Below are 21235 nucleotides of genomic sequence, written 5' to 3' on the forward strand. Positions count from 1 at the left end.
ATTGACATCTCCCTGAATGGCTAAAATTGCACTCTTCACATATTCACATCCACAAAAACTGAAATTCTTGACATGCTAATATAAGCCAAAAACACGACTGAACCACACGAGACTCAGCCTGAGAAACTTATTCCACTCTCAATTCTCCAGTCCCAAATCAATAAACTTGATTATGAAATCAAGTTTCAAATAAAAGAAGTTTAAGAAAGCAAATCAATAACAAATAATATCGTGACTCTAGTTTGACAGGTTATATTACACATCCCTATTAACCTCGAAAAGAACCTGTATAAACATGCACATTGAAAATATAAGTAATTATCATATGAAACACCATATTAGAATGCAAAAAAAAAAAAAAAAAAGATCCTATATTCATTGGCGATTCTGTCTGAGAGAATTTAAGTGTGCGGTCAAGATATCATAATCAGGAAGCTTTGGGTGAACATGGCTAACACTCCCCTTAGATGATCCCTCCCCAATTGAAGTTTGAGCCTTCAAGTTTGAGCCTTCAATCTTCAGGACAGAAGTTGATGGCTGTTCCTTTTCTGATGACTTCAAAGTTCCATCAAATGAAGACCTTTTGGTTTCTGAAACCAGCTTCGAAGTTGCTTGTGATGCCAACTGGGCATGCTGAAAACTTTCGCAGTGATCTGAGTTCTTTTTCCGAGACTGAGACTTTGGTAGAGCTTCATCAGCATTAGAACTCCTTGAGGAGGAATCCTTCTCCCCACCATAGTCAGAAACTACTGTTGGTTGCGAGGAAATTGTAGTCTTAAGATTGGAACTTCTTCGTGAATTTGAAGGAGAGGCCTTTGTTCTTTGAGAAAAACCAGCATTTGAGCGAGCCTTTAGACTTGGCTTAGGAAGATCCTCATCAGAATCAATATTTCCTGAACCAAAGTAAGAGATAGGGACCCTTAAGCTTGATGTTTTATTTTCTTCAAAGCATGGCGTTTTGTTGTATTGGTCTTGAGTGCTACTAAAAGTTTGTTTTGGTCGTTCCCCCTCAGAGTCATCATCACTAGAATCAACATGAGTAACTGATGCTCTCGTGCTGAGTTTTCTATTCACTTCTTCACTCACTTTCCTACCGTATGGCTCTTGATTGATAGATCCAGTACTAATTGAAGCCTCCACTGTTGCAGGAGGGGATGGTTGCTTAAATCTGGTAGATATATCATTGGCTGCCTCTCCAGAGGATAAAGCATTGCCTCGTGGAGTTTTTGAATATGGTGGTCGCCTATAACCCTTATTTCGAAGGCCACCTGTCAAGTTTCCAAAGTTCAATTCCTTACTTGCTTGCAAACTAGAATCATAAGAAGGTTTCAATTCCTTACTTTCTTCCAGACTAGAATCATAAGAAGGTTTCAATTCCTTACTTTCTTCCAGACTAGAATCATAAGAAGGTTCAGTATCTTCAATGTCTTCAGCCAACTTCGGAGGGAAAATACTGTTTTCAGCTTGGTGAGAATCAATATTCTTTTTATGACTACCTACACTAGGATCAGTCCTAACAAACTTAGATTTGTCTACCTCTTCTTCACTTTCTGATCCAGGGCCATAATCATCGAAAGTGGCAGGCAGGTCATCTCCATGTGAAGGAACTGCAGAGCCAGTTGAACCTTCAAAGAAAACAGGAGTAGACTGCTGCTCTGAGAAAATATGTGATTGTGAAATGGACTTTTCAGGTGACCCAACATTCTGCTCAACGCTCCAAGGATTTGTACTTGTAAATGGATGAGTAGGTGATCTTTGAACTGGAGACGAAAAGTTCATACTGTATTCATGTACCTTATGCTCTTCCTCCAAATCAAACTTACATTCATCAATATCTGATCCATAATCGTCAAAAACTGCGGAGGCATTGTCATGAGAATCTATTGTTTCTTTTGCGCTTCTTTGAAGGCTTCCCTTATCATTGAGAAGAAAGGAATCCTCGCCAGAATTATTTCCTAACTCCTGCTGATTTAAATTTGATACAACATCATGATCATCAGAAAAAGTACTCGAAAGAGAATGAGACGAAGAATAGCTTGATTGCTTCCTGATCCCTTCTTCCTGATAATCAGCAGAATCAGAATTCTTTGTTTCATGCAGTTCATTCACAAACGGCATCCTGCTTTCACCTGAGTTTCTCAGGTCATTTTCTGACTTCTGCCAATTTAAATTAGAGACAAAGACATGATCATCAGTATACGTGTTTGATTGAGAATGAGAAGAAGAATAGCTTGATTGTCCCCCAACCCTGACTTCATGATGATCAACATTCTGAGGATTCTTAATATCATGCAGTTCATTCACAAATTGCATCCCATTTTCACCTGAGTTTCTGTTCATACTCATTTCAGCAAAACGCTTCATCTGCCTGCCTTCAGACGAGTTTCTTTGGGAATATGCATCAGCAATTTGATCATTTAGTGATGGTTTTTCATTGAAGGAAGCTGCAGTCGACTTATAGGAACTGTCAGTGGATTTATCACTGCTCACTATGTTAATATAAACATTTTCAGCTTCTCCTGGTCGGTTATGTTGTTCACTGCTGTCAGTTTGCTCATAATTCCTAGAATTCTTTTCATAACGGGAAATATTAACTGGATGTTTAGCAAGATGTTCATTGTGAGATGCTGAGCCAGTATACTTTCGCGGTTCCTCTTCTCTCATACTATGAGCAGATGACATGTGTGATTCTGTTGAATACTGCTGGTGCTGGGAGATATTTCCACGGCTTGAAAGTTCAGCAGCAGCTCGGGCAGCCATACTCGCTTGCTCTGCAGATTCTGCTGCTGCCTGGGCAGCAGCAGTAGCATCCTTGAATTCCATATTCCAATGTTGCCTTGATGAAGATAAAGCACTCTCATTCCCAGGATATGAATTCCTGTATTGCATCCTGTGATTTTCAGTTCCTGTAAAACAGCGCACCCAAATATAAACTAATAATTAACAGACAATGAATAAGCTAAGTGAAAAATTAGGTAAAAAAAAAAGACCAAAAGAGTTTATAAATCCCCATGTTTGAACCTAAAAATTAACATACCGTGAGGTTTTGAATTTGGAGGACAAGTTCCAGAGGACATCGAATTATCGGCACTACTATTTGAATAATTAAAATTCTTAGGGTGAGGAGATGATCTTAAGCTTTGGTCATAGAAGCTTGCGGACGCATTGTTTTTTTCAATATGTTTGGGATCTTCAACATTAGGAGGCCCCTTATCATAATTAGGAACTTGAACACTAGGTCTCTGCTCATAATGACTGGGTGAAGCATGGGCATTAGGAGGATCTGCCAAAATTTTGGTGGCCTCTGCTTTTGGTCCATTCTGCACAAGCAAATTCATATGGAAAGAACATAAGTTGTCGAGCAAATATTCAATCTTTGACAAGCAAATAACAACACAAAAGCACTTCCTAATAGAATATTTCTCTAAGGAGGATCCTAAGTGTGGTTATATATTGGCATATCAAACAAAAAAACCTATTTTGCACGTTTTACCAGCAAGTCCTCATAAATCTTTGATTCTTTTGCTCCAAATGATTCAGGATCCCACTTGATGTTGTGTTCTTCAGCAATTGCAGTCAAAATTTTTAGTTTGGTTGGACCATCAGGTGCATTCGCAGATAATTTCTCGACCAACTAAAGGAGAAAACGTAAGGATCAGTGAATAATAATACAATCATACTTTGAATTGGTCTAATATGCTGATTATTACATTTCAACTATTGTTTATTCAGGAGTAGATGTTCTGTACAAACTTACCATACGACCAACACCACAATTAGGTCGCAGTTCAAGAGCAGCAGAAGTAAATTCTTTTCCATATTTTGCTGTAAAATGTTTGGAGACATCTTTGAGTTCTGGTACCTCTTCGCACCTTGCAGATGCAAATATGACACTTGAAATTGCTTCCTTCAAGTCAATGGGGCAGTTTCTGAATTCAGATCAAACACACCCCAAAGTTATTAAAAACAATAGCAATTGACAAAATTTAATCTGGCTGAATGACCAAAAACACTTAATAAAATCATCCTCTCCACGAACAAGGCATAATACATTTATCCATCCAAGGATGTTTATCCGTCAATGCATTTAAGCACACATATCCAGCTTTTCAAAACCAGTGAAATAAACAGACAATCCAAACTCTAACGAAGGTGCCACTTTACTTAGTTTCTAACTAAAGTAGTTTTTGGCAGTTGGACTGAACGTCATTTCTGCCAAGGATTAAGGCAACTAAAGAGTTTTAAAGACAAGGTCTAATTGCTTTAACAATGAAGGCCTATTTTCCCATATTCATTCAAAGTCCAAACATTTGCAAACTCGATAAAAGTTTCCCTAATTCCATATGCATCTGTAGTAAAAGAGCGAATAAAATCGAAATTTGAAATACTAAAGAAAGTATTTTTACACACTTTTGAGACTCAATGATCGGCATACGTGCCACGATAAGTTCACAGTATATCCCGAGAAGATTATACGCTGCCACCGTCTTTTCTTCCCTAACCACATGTTCCACCTGAAAAAAGAAACCCAAAATCAATACCACAACAATTACAAACAAAATCATGATTATAAAACTTTTATCAAAATTCAGTACCCGAATTCTGGCCGTCTGATCTTGCCCTGACTCCAGTAATTGAGCCAATTCCCTCTTTAACTGCTTAACCTGTGCTTCCCTCTTGTTCTTCATAAGCTTTATTCGCGGTATCGCTAGCTTTAAAGCTGTCTTACTGCATCAAATCAAATTTTTTAAAAAAATTCAAAACAAAAAAAAAGTCAAACTATCACTTCCTCTTCGATCCAAAAACCACACAAAATTCAATAATCAAAACAGGTGCTGAAATAAAATTAAGCAAAAATAATTTACCATTTGGCTGGCTTGAAGCTTCTGTGAAGCATTTTTTTTAAGCGTGTCTGATAATTGGATGATACGGTAATGGAAAGGATTAAAGGGTTTCTTTAAAAAAAAAAAAATTAGAATGAGGCCGTGGTAAGTGAGATGTGCTTTTGATTTGCGCGATGATTGTTAACGGAAAATTGGGATCTTAGAGGAGAAGAAAGCTATATGAATCGATTGGAATTTCGCGGAAATTGAAATGTCGTTTTGTTTCTTCTTGCCCTTTTCTTCGTTCATTTAAAAAAAAAAAAAAAAAAACGTGTGGTCAGTTTGCTTTCTAGTGCTTCTCAGTCAGGGAATGAATCTAAACTAACTCAGATTGGAGAATAGCGTAAGAAAACGTGTGACCAAATACTGGATTTACTATTTTGCCCCTAAAGAGGTAGTTTATTTCCATGCTTTTGTGGCGAGTTTCTTCTCCTTTTTCTCCCAAAACGGCTTTAATGTTTCGCCACGTTGACATTATTTTCTCTGCACTTTTTTCGAACTAAAACCAGCTCCTGAAAGCCTGATAAGTTTCAATTCAGCAGTAAGAAACAATCAAATTTACAATTACACATTTATATTTTTTATTTTTCATGCCCTTTAGAATAATCAAATAACCTTTTTTTTTTTAACAAATATCGATCCTTTCGATTCTTCATTCGTGCAAACGCCAAATCGAGAGCAATTGATGCTCTATTAAGCAAAGTGTAGCAGATAAAATGACGGAAATCTATTTATATAGTTCAAATTCCAAATCAAGATAGAGGAGCAGATTCATCCACAAATAAATTGAAGAATTAGTCTTAGATTGGAGACGACCACAGAATGGAATGGAAGCCTAGTGGAGATAAGAAAGAGGTCAATTTGCACCATTATCATCAATCTTGGTTGAAATAAATTTTGTGAATATCACGAGACAACAGCAAGGTTTATCAACCTAATGCCATTTCAACTATTAAAATTATTCAGGCTATCAATGTAACCACTGATTTCTCAGCTTCAAAATTTTCATGAAACAACAAAAATGTGCATCTAAAGTGTGGCCGCAATTCAATCATGCAAATGATGATAAAAGCATACACATCCAACTCCCTGAAAGACCTTCCACTGGCTGGTCACCCTTAGACATAGTAACCAGTGAAAGTAAAACCCCTTCCTACTATCTCACCAGCGCAAAACCATGCAAAGCACTCCAGTCCAAACAAAGCAGCAATACCAGCATCTTCAACTTTCAGTTCTTGCCGGTTCTTCCACAGATTCTTGACATAATCAAGCTCCTTCCAGAATGACTCAGATCGACCAGGGATACTGCAAAAATCCCATCAAAAGGAGTTATTCTGATATCAACTTGTGACCTTGATTTTTCGCCAGTATTACTGCCAACATAGAGTAAACTAATATTTGTTTCTAATGAGACAACATATATCAACAAAGAAATTGCAAATTAATGCAGTAAGAAGATATAAATGAAATTGCAAATTAAGGCAGTGCGAAGATATATATGAAGCATTATCGTTTACTCTTTGTAACAAGCACAATCATAAGCAACCTCAGAAAGCAACCCAGCCACATTGTTTTGTTCTTTTATTCTTCTTCGTGAATATGAAACTAGGAAACTTCCAAACACGAGCCACATACTATAAGAGAGGAGTAATAAAATGACATTTTCCAGAGAATCCTCCAGAAAATGGTTTTTCGCAGAGGCATGGTGGAAAAATGAATTCTAACCCTATATAGATAGCAATATACTGCCAGAAGATCATCCAAGGTCTTTCAATTTCTACAGCATGACTTTCACTTCCTACACTAAATCCAAGTTGTCCCATTGACAAATGTTCTCTCACTGTGGCCATCCAAAACCTTCCTATTAACATGCCAAACAAAACTCATCTCTAGCAGACTCGAATCCTAATACCATGCTTCATCCACAAATTTTGTAACTCAATCAAAACACGAAACATCTGAATACACTGAAAAACTGTAGAAATTCATGTATAATGCAAGATAAATATGGAAATATGAGAAGATTGAGAACACATTACACTATAAGTGAGTGATTTTGCAGCCAGATATCAACCAAAGTCAATGCACAAGGGGTTACCAACGCCATGCCCCAAGTAACATCTAAAATGCCAACAAATACTATCAATTTGTCCAATTCTACTAACAACCACATATGGTTTCATATCATAAACAAAATTAGCAGATACCAATAAAAACACCATAATCATTAGCTTAACAATAGCAGTTGACATCTTACGGCTACATGGACAATGACGTTACCACTTCATTTGTTGCCACCTCTATCAACAACAAAATGATTTCAGTTGGTTTGCACCTAAGAGATACCGCTAGAAATCAACTTGATTGATATTTTGGACTAGTTATAACATATTTCCTTCACTACAGTTTTTAGTAACCATGTCAAAGAGGAAATTTTAATCATCAGTCACTTAGGCTGACACATATCAAATCTTGTTTATATGATTTAATGTAGGTACAATACATAAAAATCATGTTAATATACATTTAGTAGTCAATTTTGATGCAGGCAAATTCAATAACTCACTATCGCAAGCAAAATACATTGTCGCATCATGACAACAGAGAAAAATAAATATCAGATACTAAAAGACACATTGCAATCAACTCATTGGAACTTAGGGTCTTCGTGGCAGTAAAATGATAGGCGCAAATAACGAATACCTAGCAAGGCGAGTGTAAAACAGTTGCTTAGACAACTCGTTGCATTTCTGCACTGTCGGTGGTTCCTGAATGTATTGCTTGTTCTGCTCCAACAACTGCTTGTAGTAAGCAGTTCCGTGCGTGGCCACAAACTTCGATGCTTGACATGCCTTAGATTGCAACTGCTGCAATTTTGACGCCATCAAAATCTCCCCTCAAATCTGCACCATATATAAAACATAAAATAATTTTTTAAAAAATAAAATTTCTTTTTTTCCGAAAAATACCTTGGAAAAACCTAAAATAACAAAAATATGTGGAAATAAAAAGAACATGAGACCAGCTAATTAAAACCCTAAAAATAACATAAAAAGCAATCAATAGTGAAAATAATAGAACTTTGGATAGGGATCGAGCACTAAAATCAATAGATCTGAGAATAAAATGATAAGAGAACACTGAGAGATATTTTCAAATCAATTAAATTGTCAATCTAAACAAAGGAAGTGAATCTTACCTTTGATGAGAGAAAAGCAAAGATGAAAGAAAGCGTTTTATCGATTGAAGGGAAAGACGAGAGGGGGACGGGTATTGGACTGATCTTGGCTACTCTCCCCACTTAGAAAAAAGAGCGAGCTTTTGGGATCAGAAGAATTCGTTCGCTAATGACCCCTTTTGGGGTTTATTTGAGGTTCTGTTTTTAATTTATGTAATTGGAAGGGGTCAGTCTGTAATTTCAACGAATTTATTTCAGGTTTTTCTTTTTTTTTTTGGATAATTTAATTGTACGAATAATTTAAATCAATAACCGAAGCAGGGAAGACGAAGGAAAAAAACAGGATATGGAAAAAGGTTTACCATTAGATAAGATATTGAGCGCGTAAAATATATAGTTTTTTTTTATTTTTTTTACTTTATTAATTTTTGTATTTATAGTTAACAAATATTTAAAATTTATTTTTATTTTTATGAATATTTAATCAGTATAAATATTTTGTTCTCGTAATTTAAAGAAATAAAAATAAAAATTTATTTTTTAGCTTTTTTAAAAGTTTTATATTATATATTTATGTAATTTTTTTTATAAATATATTAATATATATTTTAAATAAAAATATTAGTTTTAATTAATTTAAAATAATAATTTAAATTATTTAATAAATAAATTATTTACTAATTATATATAAATATATATAATAAAGGTATGAATAAGAGCAAGTGTTATATTTTTTGTATTCATCTCATATCTTTTAAAATTTTAAAATTATATACATTTTTATCTAATAATATAATATTCATTTTTATTCAGATAAAAATTAAAATTTTCATTAAATATGTGTAAATTTGATATTTTCAATTATGATTTTGTTATTTTTCACTTATAATGTTATATGTTTTACACACTTAAAAGAATTTTTAGAACATCTTTTTCCTTTTCTTCTTTAAAATGGTTTTATCAAAGATAAAATTTTTTATAAAAATAATAAAATTAATATATTTTTACTATTACAATGAAAAAAAATGGCATGATTTTTTTTAATAAAAAAGTCTATGTTCAAAGTAGACAAAAAATTATAAGTATTCATATCTAAAAATGACTTGACTAAATCATTATTTTTTTAAAAAGTAAAGATAAGATTGGGAATAATATTCACAAAGATTATTTTTGAAAGGCATTAAAACTTAACCTATTATTTTATTAAATAAAATTGTTATTAAACTACTCTTTTGATTGTGCTACTGGCTAATAAAATGTCTTATAAAAAGGCACTGGCTCACAAAATACTGTATTCGAATGTTAAAATTAAATAAAATGCAACAATATTTATTGTTATTATTTATAAAAAATTTTAAATATATTAAATATTATATTTTAAAAATAATTTATATAAATTAATTAAATTAAATTTTAAATTAAAAATATAAATAAAAATTATAAAAATATTTATTTAAAATTTTTTTTTTATCCCCGTATGGTCGTCAAGTAAGTTGCTTGCGCCTTTCCTCCGCCGGCCACATATCATGCATGTAAGTTGAAATTGTAGAAACAATTAAAGGCCTGACTTTCTTTGGGTACTTTTGTTGGTCCATATTTTACTCAGAATCCAAGTTATTCAATGTGAATAATTTATTAAGATATTATTATATAAATAAATTTATTATTAAAATATTTCAAATGGGTCAATAAATTTTCTGGCAAAAGGGCAATGGGTCAATAATTTAATAGTTAGATTTTTTCCCCCTTTTTACTAACCATTTATAACTAACATTTCAAATCTCATGCGTATAAAAACAGTATGTTTATATTGTTTATTTTTTTTAATATTCCTTATTTATTTTATTTTTTTAATACAAAAAAGCTGAAATTTTAAAAAATTTTAAATTAAAATTTACTTTTAAAAAATAACTATATTAACTAATTAAATTAAATTTATCTACTACAATACTTAAGATGTGTTCAACTGTAGGATGCATTTAACTATTATCTTGTAATATATTTTATGAGAGAGTCATATTTTATCTTTGAAGGCTAAAAAACTATGAGGATCTGATAATTTAAAAGATAATATGATAATATAATATAAAATGATATAAATAAAAAATATATAAATAAAATTATTAAAAATATTAAAAAAATTATAAATATATTTAATAAAATATAAAAATTATATTTTATATTTTTATATAAATATAAATTATAAATACATAAAATTTTTATAAAATATAATATAAATATAATATTTTAAATAACACGATAATACAAATAGTTAAATTTTTAATAGTTAAGTTGTCATTATATTCCAGCTAATATATTCCCTTACAACTGTGCAAGAAGAAAAGGACAATTTTTTTTTAATTAAAAAAGGACCGATCTTTAAAAAAAGAGACCGATTGGGGCCCAATTCAATGCCCATGTGATCCTGTTGCGTCGTGTCTACGAATGAGTTTTCGAAACAGAAGGCCGCTCAGTTGCTTATAATTGGCGAAACCGACGAGAGAAGAAGCCATTATTTCCATGGCTTCAACATCACCGTCGTCTCTCTCCCCTCCGGAGGTCCCCATGGAGCTCCACATCTCTAACCGTCAAAAGCTCCTCAATTGTCTTCGCCAGCACCTCTCCGAATCCTCTCGCCCCCTACACTGCTTCGTCCTCCTTCAGGTACTTTTAAATCACCCATTTTTCAATATTTTTCTTCCATAAAACGCCTTCGTCGAAGTTAAATTTCTTGGATTAATCGATCGAACAGGGCGGCGAAGAGCAAACACGCTATTGCACTGATCACATCGAGCTCTTTAGGTACCTCGACCAAGCCTTTTATAAACTTTCAATTAAATTACAATTCAGTACGGTGCTGTAATTTAAATTTTATTATAATCAATCGTTTGTTTAGGCAGGAGAGTTACTTCGCTTATCTGTTTGGTGTGAGAGAGCCTGGTTTCTATGGTGCTATTGTAAGTTCTTTGCATTAATTTCCATATTATACCCTTTTTCTTTTTCTGAAATTACATTTTTTTAAGTGCTGATTCCTTTTTTAGATAGTAGAGCTTATCGAACTTATAAACTGTTGAATTTGATAAACTTCTCTTCTTTTACTAACTAAAGGACATTGCAACTGGGAAATCGATTCTATTTGCGCCTAGGTTACCTGCTGATTATGCTATTTGGTTGGGGGAAATAAAGCCACTGTCCTACTTTCAGGTAACTATTCTATCATGTTTTCCATTTGTCCTGCTAGCGCGTCCGAATGTTTATGCCTTTTATGTTTACATTCTTGTTGGCAGGAAAGGTATAAGGTTAGCATGGTCTACTATACTGATGAGATTGCTCAAGTCTTGGTTGACCACTACAAGGGGTCTGGAAAACCTTTGTTGTTCCTCTTACATGGGCTTAACACTGATAGCAATAATTTCTCAAAACCCGCCAATTTTGAGGTTCTATATCTCATCCTTTATTCTACTTTCATTTGCGTTTTACTTTTGGAAAAGGGTGATTTTTTTTTCTCAAGTTCTAGTGTACTTTTCTAATGTTAGAGGTACTGAAGTAGTGCATTATGTTTCACTCAATTTTTACGATGTTATGTAAAAGTGCCATATTTCTGTTTAGTGGCTTATACTGTTTTTTATTTATTTATTTTTTATTTCCTTCTCTCTTGTTTTTAGGGAATAGAAAATTTTGAGACAGATTTGACAACTCTGCATCCTGTATTGACTGAGTGCCGTGTTCTTAAGTCAGACTCGGAGCTTGCTCTTATCCAATTTGCCAATGATATAAGTTCTGAAGCTCATGTTGAGGTAATCAATTATATATTTTTCTTGGCATATATAAGCAAATAATTTTCAGATATAATCTGTCATTCTACATGATTTTAGTTCTTCTTTCTTTCTTTTTTTCATCTTTTACTTCATCTGCATTTTTTAATTTCTTGGCAGAATTGTCTCCCAAGTGTATTGTTGATATTGATAATTTAACATATACTTGCTATGTTCTATTTAACTAGGTTATGAGAAAAGCTAAAGCAGGTATGAAAGAATATCAGTTGGAAAGCATGTTTCTTCATCACACCTACATGTATGGTGGCTGTAGGCACTGTTCATACACATGTATTTGTGCTACAGGTGAAAATAGGTGAGGATTATGTGAGGTTCTGATTGTTTCTTGTTCAGTACATGCAATGAGTTAATAACAGCACATTAGTAATGTTTCCGTGCCCATTTGTTGAGGATTTTCCTTTTAAACTAAACATTGGAGAAATGAAACCTATGATAGCTACAATTGTTATAAAATTCCGGTATAATATATTATTATTATGAAACATTTTGAATGTCAAGAATTGGTACTCAACTTGTCATTGTGTATAATTTTAGAAATGTACTGCACTTGTGAATTGTGATTTTATTCTGTAAAGTTTTACCTGTTGTATGATTAATATTTGAGTATGAATATATTGATATGAGATTCGATCAACATAACGATTCTTATGTTTCCATGATGCAGTGCTGTTCTACATTATGGACATGCTGCAGCTCCTAATGATAGGGTATAATTTTCGTCCTTTGTCCTTTAGTGCTTGCAATTTATGTTAGTTTAATCTGCACAAGAACAACATGATCGCATTAGGTTTATGACTTGAGTTCCAATAAGAGTTTCAAATTGATGTATTGGAGTTAATCTGATAAAATGAAAGTAGTTTGTAAGCTTTGAATATTATAATGTCTTTCCTGCAGATCTTAGAAGATGGAGATATGGCCTTGTTTGACATGGGAGCTGAATACAGTTTCTACGGATCTGACATTACATGCTCATTCCCTGTGAGTATGTCTATTTAGTTTACAATTAATTTCTTTGCTTGTGTGTTGAATGCTGGATATGGGTCCTTTACTTTTCAATTGAAGCATTTACTGCAGCTTCACAAAGAATCTCAATATTCTCCCTTGCTTGAGTCCTTCCTGGATCTTTTAGTTTTATTAATTTTGCCGTAACATTATATATTGACTGATTAATCAAAAAAGAAAAAAGAAATTGAATGGATAGCATTTATCATAAGCATTTGTCCAAAGATGCAAAGCAGAACATGTCCAATTATTGTCTTATGTGGAGTTATCAGTAAGTATCTTTGTGACCTCTGGGGGTGAGTCGCTTAGGGAACGGGCAGTATGTATTTGTTTTAGGGCTGCACATATTATTTAAGTTTCTTACTGCAGTTTTTGCAGCTGACGATTGGGATAATTTAAGTTTTCTACATTGTGTAGAGAATACTGATATATCTTAGGAAAATCAAAATTCTACCATGCTACTGGTATTAGGAGTAAGGGACCTGTTTTTTCTATAGTGTATGATGGTAGACGTTTCCTTCTAAAATACATCTACTGTTTGTGCAGGTGAATGGGAAGTTTACAAGTGATCAAAGCCTTATATATAATGTAAGTTCTCTACTCTGTGATCAATACTTGATGGGAATTATATCAAGTTTCATCCTATGAGAACTCATATTGAGTTGACTGTTAAAAGAAAAAGAAAAAACAACCCCTTTAAATGTTCCACAGGCTGTCCTTGATGCTCACAATGCTGTTATAACCACAATGAAACCTGGTGTAAGCTGGGTAGATATGCACAAGTAAGGCCAAAGAGCTCGTAAAATAATTTCCTTATAATATTTTTCTTTTATCTTCAATTTGTATTTACTTGTTTCCTTTCTATCTATTGCAGATTAGCTGAGAAAATCATTCTGGAGTCACTGAAAAAGGGAAACCTCCTTGTTGGGTAAATTCTATTTTCTTGATGAGCTTGTTTCTTCCATTCCCTTCTAGATACTACTATTAGAAGTAAATAATATAAGTACCTCGATTCATTTTTTTTACTGTAGAAATGTTGATGATATGATGGTTGAACGAGTTGGTGCTATCTTTATGCCTCATGGTCTGGGCCATTTATTGGGTATTGATACTCACGATCCTGGAGGTTATCCAAAGGTCCTTGTGAGATTAACTTATCTGCTTATGGATTTAATCTCTATGCTAGTCTTCCTTTTCTTCTCATTTTGTTAGTAGCAACTTATCTGCTTATGGATTTGATCTCTATACTAGTCTTCCTTTTCTTCTTATTTTGTTAGTAGCTACAGCTTTCATTTCCCTTACGTTTGGAAGGATTGGAAAATCTTACAGGGAGTAGAAAGACCAAAAGAACCTGGTTTGAAGTCTTTGCGTACTGCTAGACAACTGCAGGAGGGAATGGTAAGTTATAGTTTTTGCCTTTTTCTTGTCAAAGGAGTTTACTATGATCAGCTCAGTATTATATATTTATTATTTCTGTGTAAACTGGTTAAACATTATATGTCTTTTTGATACTTTTTTAGTTGAATGATATCACAATGTTGCATGACTAATTTTAAATTAAAACATTTGTTTCTTTCTTACGAAAGCATTGCTCAAGTTTGAATTTGAAAAATAATTTTGTATGGTATATATGAATTAAATTGCTGCATAACCTTTTGTTGGAATTAATGGCTGCCACTGACATCACTCTCTATTAAAATTTTAGACCTTGAATTTATTTCCAAGGTTTCAATATCAACTGTTCCAATTGATTATTGGTTCTCAGGTCATAATTAATCTCAGTCAACCATTAGACCTCTAATTTGCTTTGTTAGAACATAAGTCATGGCATAATGACTATTTTTCTATCAAATCCCTGAGGTAACTCCTCTTTAATGTTCAATTAGTTGCTTTTATTTTATATCTATGACATCATGGTAGTGCATGAAGTAGTTAAATTTTTTGAAAAAAATTCGCATTATATCTATTAGTTTGACGGTTTTTCTTAGAAGTGATATTTTGTTATTTATCATAAAATGTTCTGCACATGGAATTTAATCACTGCTTCAAACATGGAGAACACATGCCGATCTTTCATCATCTTCTTGTAGGTGATAACAGTGGAGCCTGGATGCTATTTCATTGATGCATTGTTGGTTCCGGCTATGGAAAATGCAAAAACTTCAAAGTTCTTCAACTGTGAAGTAGTGGATGGATTTAAAAATTTTGGTGGAGTTCGAATAGAAAGTGATGTGGTATTGTATTTACTTAATCTTACAATCATTCAAGTCCAAAATTTCCTGCCTCATTTAAATTTACATGTATAAGTAGTTTTTCAATGTTTCAATTATAGTTTAATATACATCATCTCTCTCCCGTATTAACATTTAAATGCATCTAGAAATAGGTAGTAGATTTCCATATGCTGTTAATAAACTTAATCAAAATTCATGGCACCAAACTGAGATTTTGGCTGAAGGAAGTTTTGATTGAGAATCTTCCAAGTGTGTTCTAACAATTCCGTTTATGAATTTGATTGTCCGACTTTAAGTAGCTAGGAGTATGGATAATCTCCTGTAGAATCTGTGGCATTTGTGGGTATTGGCTCTAGGCCTGTATAAAAGCCATGGATGTTTTGCAGCTTGCTCGTTTGGGATGAATCTAGTTATAGAACTTCCATGTTTGTGCCACATCTGTTGTAATAATACAGTTAGAGTTGAGTTTGTGCTTTTGCTCTGTTGGTGTTCCCACTTAATCACACTGTTCCTTTCTTCTTGTAGCTTGTAACGGCCAATGGGAGCAAGAACATGACAAAAGTACCTCGGAAGACATGGGAGATTGAAGCTGTCATGGCAGGTGGACCATGGCCATTCAGTTAATGAGAAAATGTTTGGGGAAGCCATGTACATATAACAAATAAATAATCGTTAGTATCCCTGAAAATGTGGGAAGAGAGATATCTCTGTATCAGCTATTCGACTTATGTTATTATCTAAACCATTCCTGTATAATGAAGTTCTTGTTTGGATTATGGGTTTAGACCTTATTATTATTAATATTATTAGATAGCATTCTGATATTATTTTTCTAGTGTGTTTAAGATATTTGGTAATATAAGGTGCTTTAAACATTGACTTTAGAATAAACAGAGAATGACTTGTTTTCCTTTTCTTTGCTACTCTTGTAGATGATGAAGGCAAAATCTATTTTATTATTATTTATATTTCATCTTAAAATGTCAGCTCCCCCTTGCTTAGCATTGTCATTAATATCCATAGACACTAAACACCAAAAAAAACTTTTTATAACATTAATATGAAATAAAAAGTTAGATAACAAAGATTGCATTATTATTTCCCATTTGTGATACTTATCTTATTCAAATCAAAATGTAGAACAAATTGACGAAACAACATTAAAATAAATAATTAGAACAGAACATACTATTAATATGTGTTGAATAATGTTTTAGAAAGACAAATAGTTGTCGATGTGTTTCAAATTTTTAGACATTATCTGAAGGCGTAATTGACTAATTACATAAAAATGACAAAGAAAAAAGAAAGAAAGGGATAGAAAGAAATAGGATAGCTCCACGGTGTTGTATTTTTAGCGCCTTGTTTACCGTCATTTCTACCTTAGTTCATTTGTCGTATTTGGGGTTGTCAAGTTTTGTTTAACACAAGCCTTTACACTTTTAATTATTAATGAGCTTGAATAGAGTTGTTGAATATGAAAAATCAATTAAATCAATTCTTTGAATCTGATTTAATCTGAATTGATCGGAAAAAATTATAATTCAAACACGATTATAATTTAAATTTAAATTAATTCAAATATTGTGCAATTTGAACTCAAATTGATTTAAATTAAAAATAATCCAAACTCAACTTAAAAGATTTATTTAACAAAAACATATTTAAATTTAGAGTAATTATATTTTTTAAAATATTTATTTAACAAAAATAATAAATATAACACAAAGTAATAATATAATATATTTAATAACTTTAAAATAACTTTTAATTCTTTTACATATTTTATAAAGCTTTGAAAATGTAGTTATGAGTATTCTCTTAATTATGAATTTATAAGTAAAAAAATTAAAAGAATTTTTTCTATTATTATAATTACAATAAATTTATGCAATTATACATTTTTAATTTTTGTCTCTTTTACAATTATACTTCACAAATAATTTTTTTTTAGATTATCAAAAATCCAAGTTAAAGATATGCTATAAATTGAAAATATAACTTTAAATAACTTAAATAAAAATTTGATTTTATTCTATTAATACGTTCGACATCCAATTTAATTTGATTTTAAATAATAATTTGAATTTGCGATGATATGAAGTTAGATAATTCAAATCAAATAATTTAAATATTAAATTCAAATGCTCGACAATCAAGTTACTCCCTCCGAAGTATCTCAAACTTCAAAATAATCTAAATTTAAACTGATTAAAATAAATCCAAATCAATAATTTTGAATCAATAAAAGAAAAACATTAGGAGCGATGCAAATTCCTTAAAATATATTTAAGTTGGATTATTTAATGAAACCAAAATATTACGAGGGCTTTTTTAACGTAACACTTAAATTGAAGTATTCTATTTTTATAATTAATTAATAAATCATAATTTAATTTAATTTAAAATTTTAAAAATTTAAGATTTTTTTTATTATTAAATTCAGATCTCATTAATATTATAAACGTCGGTTAAAAAAATAAAAACCTATAACCCTATAAAAAATCAATTAATTAATTTATAAACAAATATTATTAAGAGTACTTCCATTTGATTTTGTTTGCTTTAATTGATTTAGTAAAATTAAAAAAATTAATTGATTTTTTATCAAACAAGAAATAAGTGGTAACAAAATTTTTAATATTTAGTAAATAAATTGAAGAAAATATTTTTTTAAGAAAATTTTTTTTTATAATTCTTGAAAATTTACAAAAGTTTAAATTTTTTTTAGATGAACAATATCATTTATAATATATTATGTATAAATTATTATTTACTTGTAATTTAATATTTATAAATATATGATTATATATTAAATAAATAATTAAAAAATAAATTTAAAATTATAAAAAATTTAATAAAAAATTAAGTACATTGTACGAGTTAAAAAACTAGTTTATAAATAAATATTATTACTTTTAGTAGTACTGGAAGGGTACTTCCATTTGATTTTGTTTGTTTTAATTGATTTAATAAAATTAAAAAAATTAATTTTAGATGTATCTTATACTATAATTTTATTTTAAATGTTAAAAATATAAAAATAAGATAATTAGATATTTAAAAAAGTACATAATTTTGAGACTTTAGAAACTACGATTTGATTTTGTTGTGTCGTACATTTTTCGATGAGATTTTATTAGCCCTATAAAAGTCACAGCCCCCTAAGTCTTAAATTAAAAACCCTAGAACTACCCTTTCCTTATTTCGTTTTCCATTTTTTTTTTTTTTTGAGATCTGATCTCTGCCTCTTTCTCTCTCGTATTTGCGCTTGGATATGGCTTCGACAGAGCCCTCTTCTTCTGCACCGTCCGTTAAGGAAGACCAACCACCACATGAGAAGCAACAGAAATTAGAAAGTAATAATAATAAAGATGGAGATGTAAACGTTTTTGGTTTTGACGATGAGACGTTGTGGAGGATGTTGGATTATTACGAAGACGATGATGGTGACGCTGACGATTCAGTGGATGAGGATTACTCCGATGGTGAACGTGAGATTACTGACGAAGAGATTCGGCGATATAAGGCTGCTTTGGAAATCAGCGATGTAAGCCTGCATACCTGCGTTTTCTCTCTTGATTTTTGCTTTTTTTTTTTTAACTATTTTCCCTTTTCTTCATTTTAGGGTTTTGATGTTCCATCATTTCCTGGCGTTTCTTGTTGCGGTCTTATTACGCCCGTTGTTTTGAGTGCCTATTCTCTTGAAACCCTCAAGCCTCTTTGTGTTGCTGCCATGGATTACTATAATAATGAAAAGGTTAGCTTGTTTTTTTTTTTTTATCTCTATTTTTTTCCCTCTGCATCATCATCATCATCAATGGCCTTTTAAAGAAACAAAACAAAAAAATTACGTTATGTTTCTTTCAGAAAACAAACTATAAGTTTCTGGAGTTGAAAAAAGCAAATGTAAAAGGTTGCTGTGGTCTTCTTTACTATTTAACCTTTGTGGGAAGGATTCCTGAAGTTAACACTACTCAGATCTTCGAAGCACGCGTTTTGTGGGGGATTCCTAAAAACGTAGGAGATGACCCGACGGAGGTTTATTCTTGTAGGGAAAAGAGTCAACAGACTCCTCCTGCCACAACAGGTACATCAAATTTTCACTCTTTTTCCATACTTATATTTTGGTTTTATGGAATTGATCTTGTCTTGTCTCTGGTATCAATGTCTTCTTTTTTCATTGGGATAGATTACAAACTTGAGTTCTGTGGTATGTTTTATTTGATGGTTAAATTTTCATTATTTTGAGAACAGCTATTTGATTATGGAGGATGAACAAAATTATGGAGGATGGGTCCTTGTTCATTGTTCTTAAACTCTGATAGGAAGAATATCTTGGAATTAAATGACACGGTGTTTCCTTTCAAATTCTTTTTCAATTTGTCATTGATTTTGGTCAAATTTATCTTGGTGATATTTGTGACATTGTTTGACTATTAGTATGAAAGGACGCATAATGTATTTGTTTGTTGGGTTATGCGTGCATGAGGTTTGGGATGTCTCGAGCAAGCACAAGCGTACGCTTTGCTAACCATTTTAGCTAGGGGTTTTTATACAGTAGAATTTATGGCCAAGAAAAACAATGGTGAAATAAATGGAAGGATTGGGAGTTATGGGTACTCTTTGGTGGTACAACGGAGAAAATCTCATGTTTAGTTTTAGAAATTCTAATTCATGTGCTTGTGTTTTAATTAGCCCATGATTTTACTTAAGGTGCTACCATTTGTTCATATACATTTAATGTTGATTTTACTGTTTGTGTACTTGTGTTTTTGTAGATGTTTGAAGATTTTATGGAGGCAATTCAGCTATTGAGTAAGAAGATCAGCAGGAAGTTGAGCATGTTATCTTGTTCATATACATTTAATATTGATTTTACTGTTCTGTACTTGTTTTTTTTGTTGATGTTTGAAGATTTTATGGAGGCAATTCAGCTGTTGGGTAAGAAGATCAGCAGGAAGTTGAGCATGTTATCTTGAATTGAAGTATTGTTATCTGTTAATTCTTCTTGGTTTATAATCGGAACCTTTTTCTAGAATATTCCTGAATTGAACCAAAAAAGGATTTGTTTGTTGGACTCTTAATAAGAGCAAGATTTTTAGCCATTAAGGTTGATGAATTTGTTTCCCTTCTGGAATGTTACCATTAGTAATGCGTAGAAGGACGTAAATTTATGCTAAACTTTTTTACTACTACTACTACTAATGCAAATTTGGTCGAACTTAGTTTTCCTTTTTTATTTTTCTTTCTTTCTACTCGCAAATCTTTCTTTTTTACAACGCTTTGTCTTGGGGAATCTCTTGCCATTAATGAGTTGTAACTTCTTAGGCAAGCAATCTCACAACTTTTAGAGCAGCTGTACTGTAATTGGCGCCTCTTCATCAAATTGATTCCTGCAAAAGCTTTTACTTTTCACATCAGTAATTGCTCCAATGCTGAAATAAAGTGTGCATGAAGAACCATTTGAACGCATTTATGAAAGAAAAACGTAATCTTAAAAATTATACATCACTAACTTTAAAAACAAGATGATTGAATCAAATTTGCTTTTTGTAGGTTATTTTGAATGCATAATTTTATATTATTATTTTTAAATTATTTGGTATGATATAAATTTTTTTTTGATTTGGGGATTAAGTAATTTATTTTGAATTTTTGAAAAAAATTAAAACATAAAAAAATGGGATGAAATCAATGAACAACAAAAAGAATTGGGCAAAAATAAATTTAACAGCAAAAAAGCAAATTTGTTTTTTAAGGGCCACCGAAATCAAAACTTGTCCTTTAATTTTACTTGGGCGCGGCAGGCAGGGACTGACTGCTTGAAGCGCTCTGCTCTCTGTTTGCATTTTTAACCTATAGGCTATGGGCTGGTGTAGTACTTAACCTGCAGTCACATGTTTGTCATTTCAAGTATAGAAAAGCAAAATAAGCAAGTTCACGTCCTCAAACAAAAATGTTTTCAAGCAAAACATGTCATTTTTTTTCTGTTCTTTTCTTCTTCTAAGTTTGTTGTTCTAGGGATTGAACTTGGTTTGCAGTGCGCTCACCATCAAATATGGGATAGGAAATCCGTCTTAGTAGATGCTTATCATTTAT

At 31.9% G+C, this 21235-nt stretch overlaps 4 protein-coding genes across 7 annotated transcripts; 2 read left to right on the plus strand and 2 right to left on the minus strand.

Moving 5' to 3' along the window:
- Positions 1 to 81: 81 nt before the first annotated feature.
- LOC111300865 (uncharacterized) lies at positions 82 to 5174 on the minus strand. The gene is made up of 7 exons (XM_089747194.1): positions 4866 to 5174; positions 4596 to 4728; positions 4411 to 4514; positions 3758 to 3929; positions 3494 to 3634; positions 3038 to 3320; positions 82 to 2906 (listed from the first exon to the last, which is right to left on the minus strand). Exons 1-7 carry the CDS (start codon positions 4895 to 4897, stop codon positions 376 to 378), a joined length of 3396 nt encoding a protein of 1131 aa, XP_089603320.1. The 5' UTR covers positions 4898 to 5174; the 3' UTR covers positions 82 to 375.
- Positions 5175 to 5752: 578 nt separating this feature from the next.
- On the minus strand, positions 5753 to 8348 carry LOC111299152 (uncharacterized). 2 transcript variants are annotated; one of them, XM_022894175.2, is made up of 3 exons: positions 8083 to 8348; positions 7587 to 7786; positions 5753 to 6274 (listed from the first exon to the last, which is right to left on the minus strand). In XM_022894175.2, the coding sequence occupies exons 2-3, from the start codon at positions 7766 to 7768 to the stop codon at positions 6112 to 6114; spliced, it is 345 nt and encodes a 114-aa protein (XP_022749910.2). In that variant the 5' UTR covers positions 7769 to 7786; positions 8083 to 8348; the 3' UTR covers positions 5753 to 6111. The 2 variants fall into 2 exon arrangements, with proteins under 2 accessions (XP_022749910.2, XP_022749909.2); XM_022894174.2 differs by having other exon boundaries at positions 5753 to 6188; positions 8083 to 8302.
- Positions 8349 to 10572: 2224 nt separating this feature from the next.
- On the plus strand, positions 10573 to 15960 carry LOC111299154 (Metallopeptidase M24 family protein). Of its 2 annotated transcripts, XM_022894177.2 has the most exons (16): positions 10573 to 10725; positions 10814 to 10863; positions 10958 to 11018; positions 11170 to 11265; positions 11349 to 11498; positions 11727 to 11858; positions 12065 to 12192; positions 12562 to 12604; positions 12792 to 12875; positions 13446 to 13487; positions 13611 to 13681; positions 13774 to 13827; positions 13931 to 14036; positions 14229 to 14297; positions 14990 to 15133; positions 15659 to 15960. In XM_022894177.2, the coding sequence occupies exons 1-16, from the start codon at positions 10582 to 10584 to the stop codon at positions 15755 to 15757; spliced, it is 1473 nt and encodes a 490-aa protein (XP_022749912.2). In that variant the 5' UTR covers positions 10573 to 10581; the 3' UTR covers positions 15758 to 15960. The 2 variants fall into 2 exon arrangements, with proteins under 2 accessions (XP_022749912.2, XP_022749913.1); XM_022894178.2 differs by lacking the exon at positions 14990 to 15133.
- A 2367-nt stretch (positions 15961 to 18327) lies between these two features.
- Positions 18328 to 20215, plus strand: LOC111300863 (uncharacterized). Of its 2 annotated transcripts, none has more exons than XM_089746809.1 (4): positions 18328 to 18683; positions 18762 to 18893; positions 19004 to 19223; positions 19915 to 20215. In XM_089746809.1, the coding sequence occupies exons 1-4, from the start codon at positions 18411 to 18413 to the stop codon at positions 19920 to 19922; spliced, it is 633 nt and encodes a 210-aa protein (XP_089602935.1). In that variant the 5' UTR covers positions 18328 to 18410; the 3' UTR covers positions 19923 to 20215. The 2 variants fall into 2 exon arrangements, with proteins under 2 accessions (XP_089602935.1, XP_089602936.1); XM_089746810.1 differs by having other exon boundaries at positions 19115 to 19223.
- The last annotated feature ends 1020 nt before the right edge of the window (positions 20216 to 21235 follow it).

The sequence above is a fragment of the Durio zibethinus genome, chromosome 18 (genome assembly GCF_047325235.1).
Source record: "Durio zibethinus cultivar Kanyao isolate XHJ-2024 chromosome 18, ASM4732523v1, whole genome shotgun sequence".
NCBI classification, from domain to species: Eukaryota; Viridiplantae; Streptophyta; class Magnoliopsida; order Malvales; family Malvaceae; genus Durio; species Durio zibethinus.

What these genes read in the sequence shown, in the direction of transcription:
- LOC111299152 (XM_022894174.2), bottom strand. Translation starts at nt 7,768, where the DNA reads ATGGCGTCAAAATTGCAGCAGTTGCAATCTAAGGCATGTCAAGCATCG. An exon ending in TTTTACACTCGCCTTGCTAG is followed by an intron (nt 6,189 to 7,586) that starts GTATTCGTTATT and finishes GGATTTTTGCAG; the next exon opens with TATCCCTGGTCGATCTGAGT.
- LOC111300865 (XM_089747194.1), bottom strand. Translation starts at nt 4,897, where the DNA reads ATGCTTCACAGAAGCTTCAAGCCAGCCAAATG. An exon ending in ATCAGACGGCCAGAATTCGG is followed by an intron (nt 4,515 to 4,595) that starts GTACTGAATTTT and finishes TTCTTTTTTCAG; the next exon opens with GTGGAACATGTGGTTAGGGA. An exon ending in TCCAAATTCAAAACCTCACG is followed by an intron (nt 2,907 to 3,037) that starts GTATGTTAATTT and finishes GCTGTTTTACAG; the next exon opens with GAACTGAAAATCACAGGATG.
- LOC111299154 (XM_022894177.2), top strand. Translation starts at nt 10,582, where the DNA reads ATGGCTTCAACATCACCGTCGTCTCTCTCCCCTCCGGAGGTCCCCATG. An exon ending in CAAAACCCGCCAATTTTGAG is followed by an intron (nt 11,499 to 11,726) that starts GTTCTATATCTC and finishes TCTTGTTTTTAG; the next exon opens with GGAATAGAAAATTTTGAGAC. An exon ending in AAGGGAAACCTCCTTGTTGG is followed by an intron (nt 13,828 to 13,930) that starts GTAAATTCTATT and finishes TTTTTACTGTAG; the next exon opens with AAATGTTGATGATATGATGG.
- LOC111300863 (XM_089746809.1), top strand. Translation starts at nt 18,411, where the DNA reads ATGGCTTCGACAGAGCCCTCTTCTTCTGCACCGTCCGTTAAGGAAGAC. An exon ending in CTGCTTTGGAAATCAGCGAT is followed by an intron (nt 18,684 to 18,761) that starts GTAAGCCTGCAT and finishes TCTTCATTTTAG; the next exon opens with GGTTTTGATGTTCCATCATT. An exon ending in ATTACTATAATAATGAAAAG is followed by an intron (nt 18,894 to 19,003) that starts GTTAGCTTGTTT and finishes TGTTTCTTTCAG; the next exon opens with AAAACAAACTATAAGTTTCT.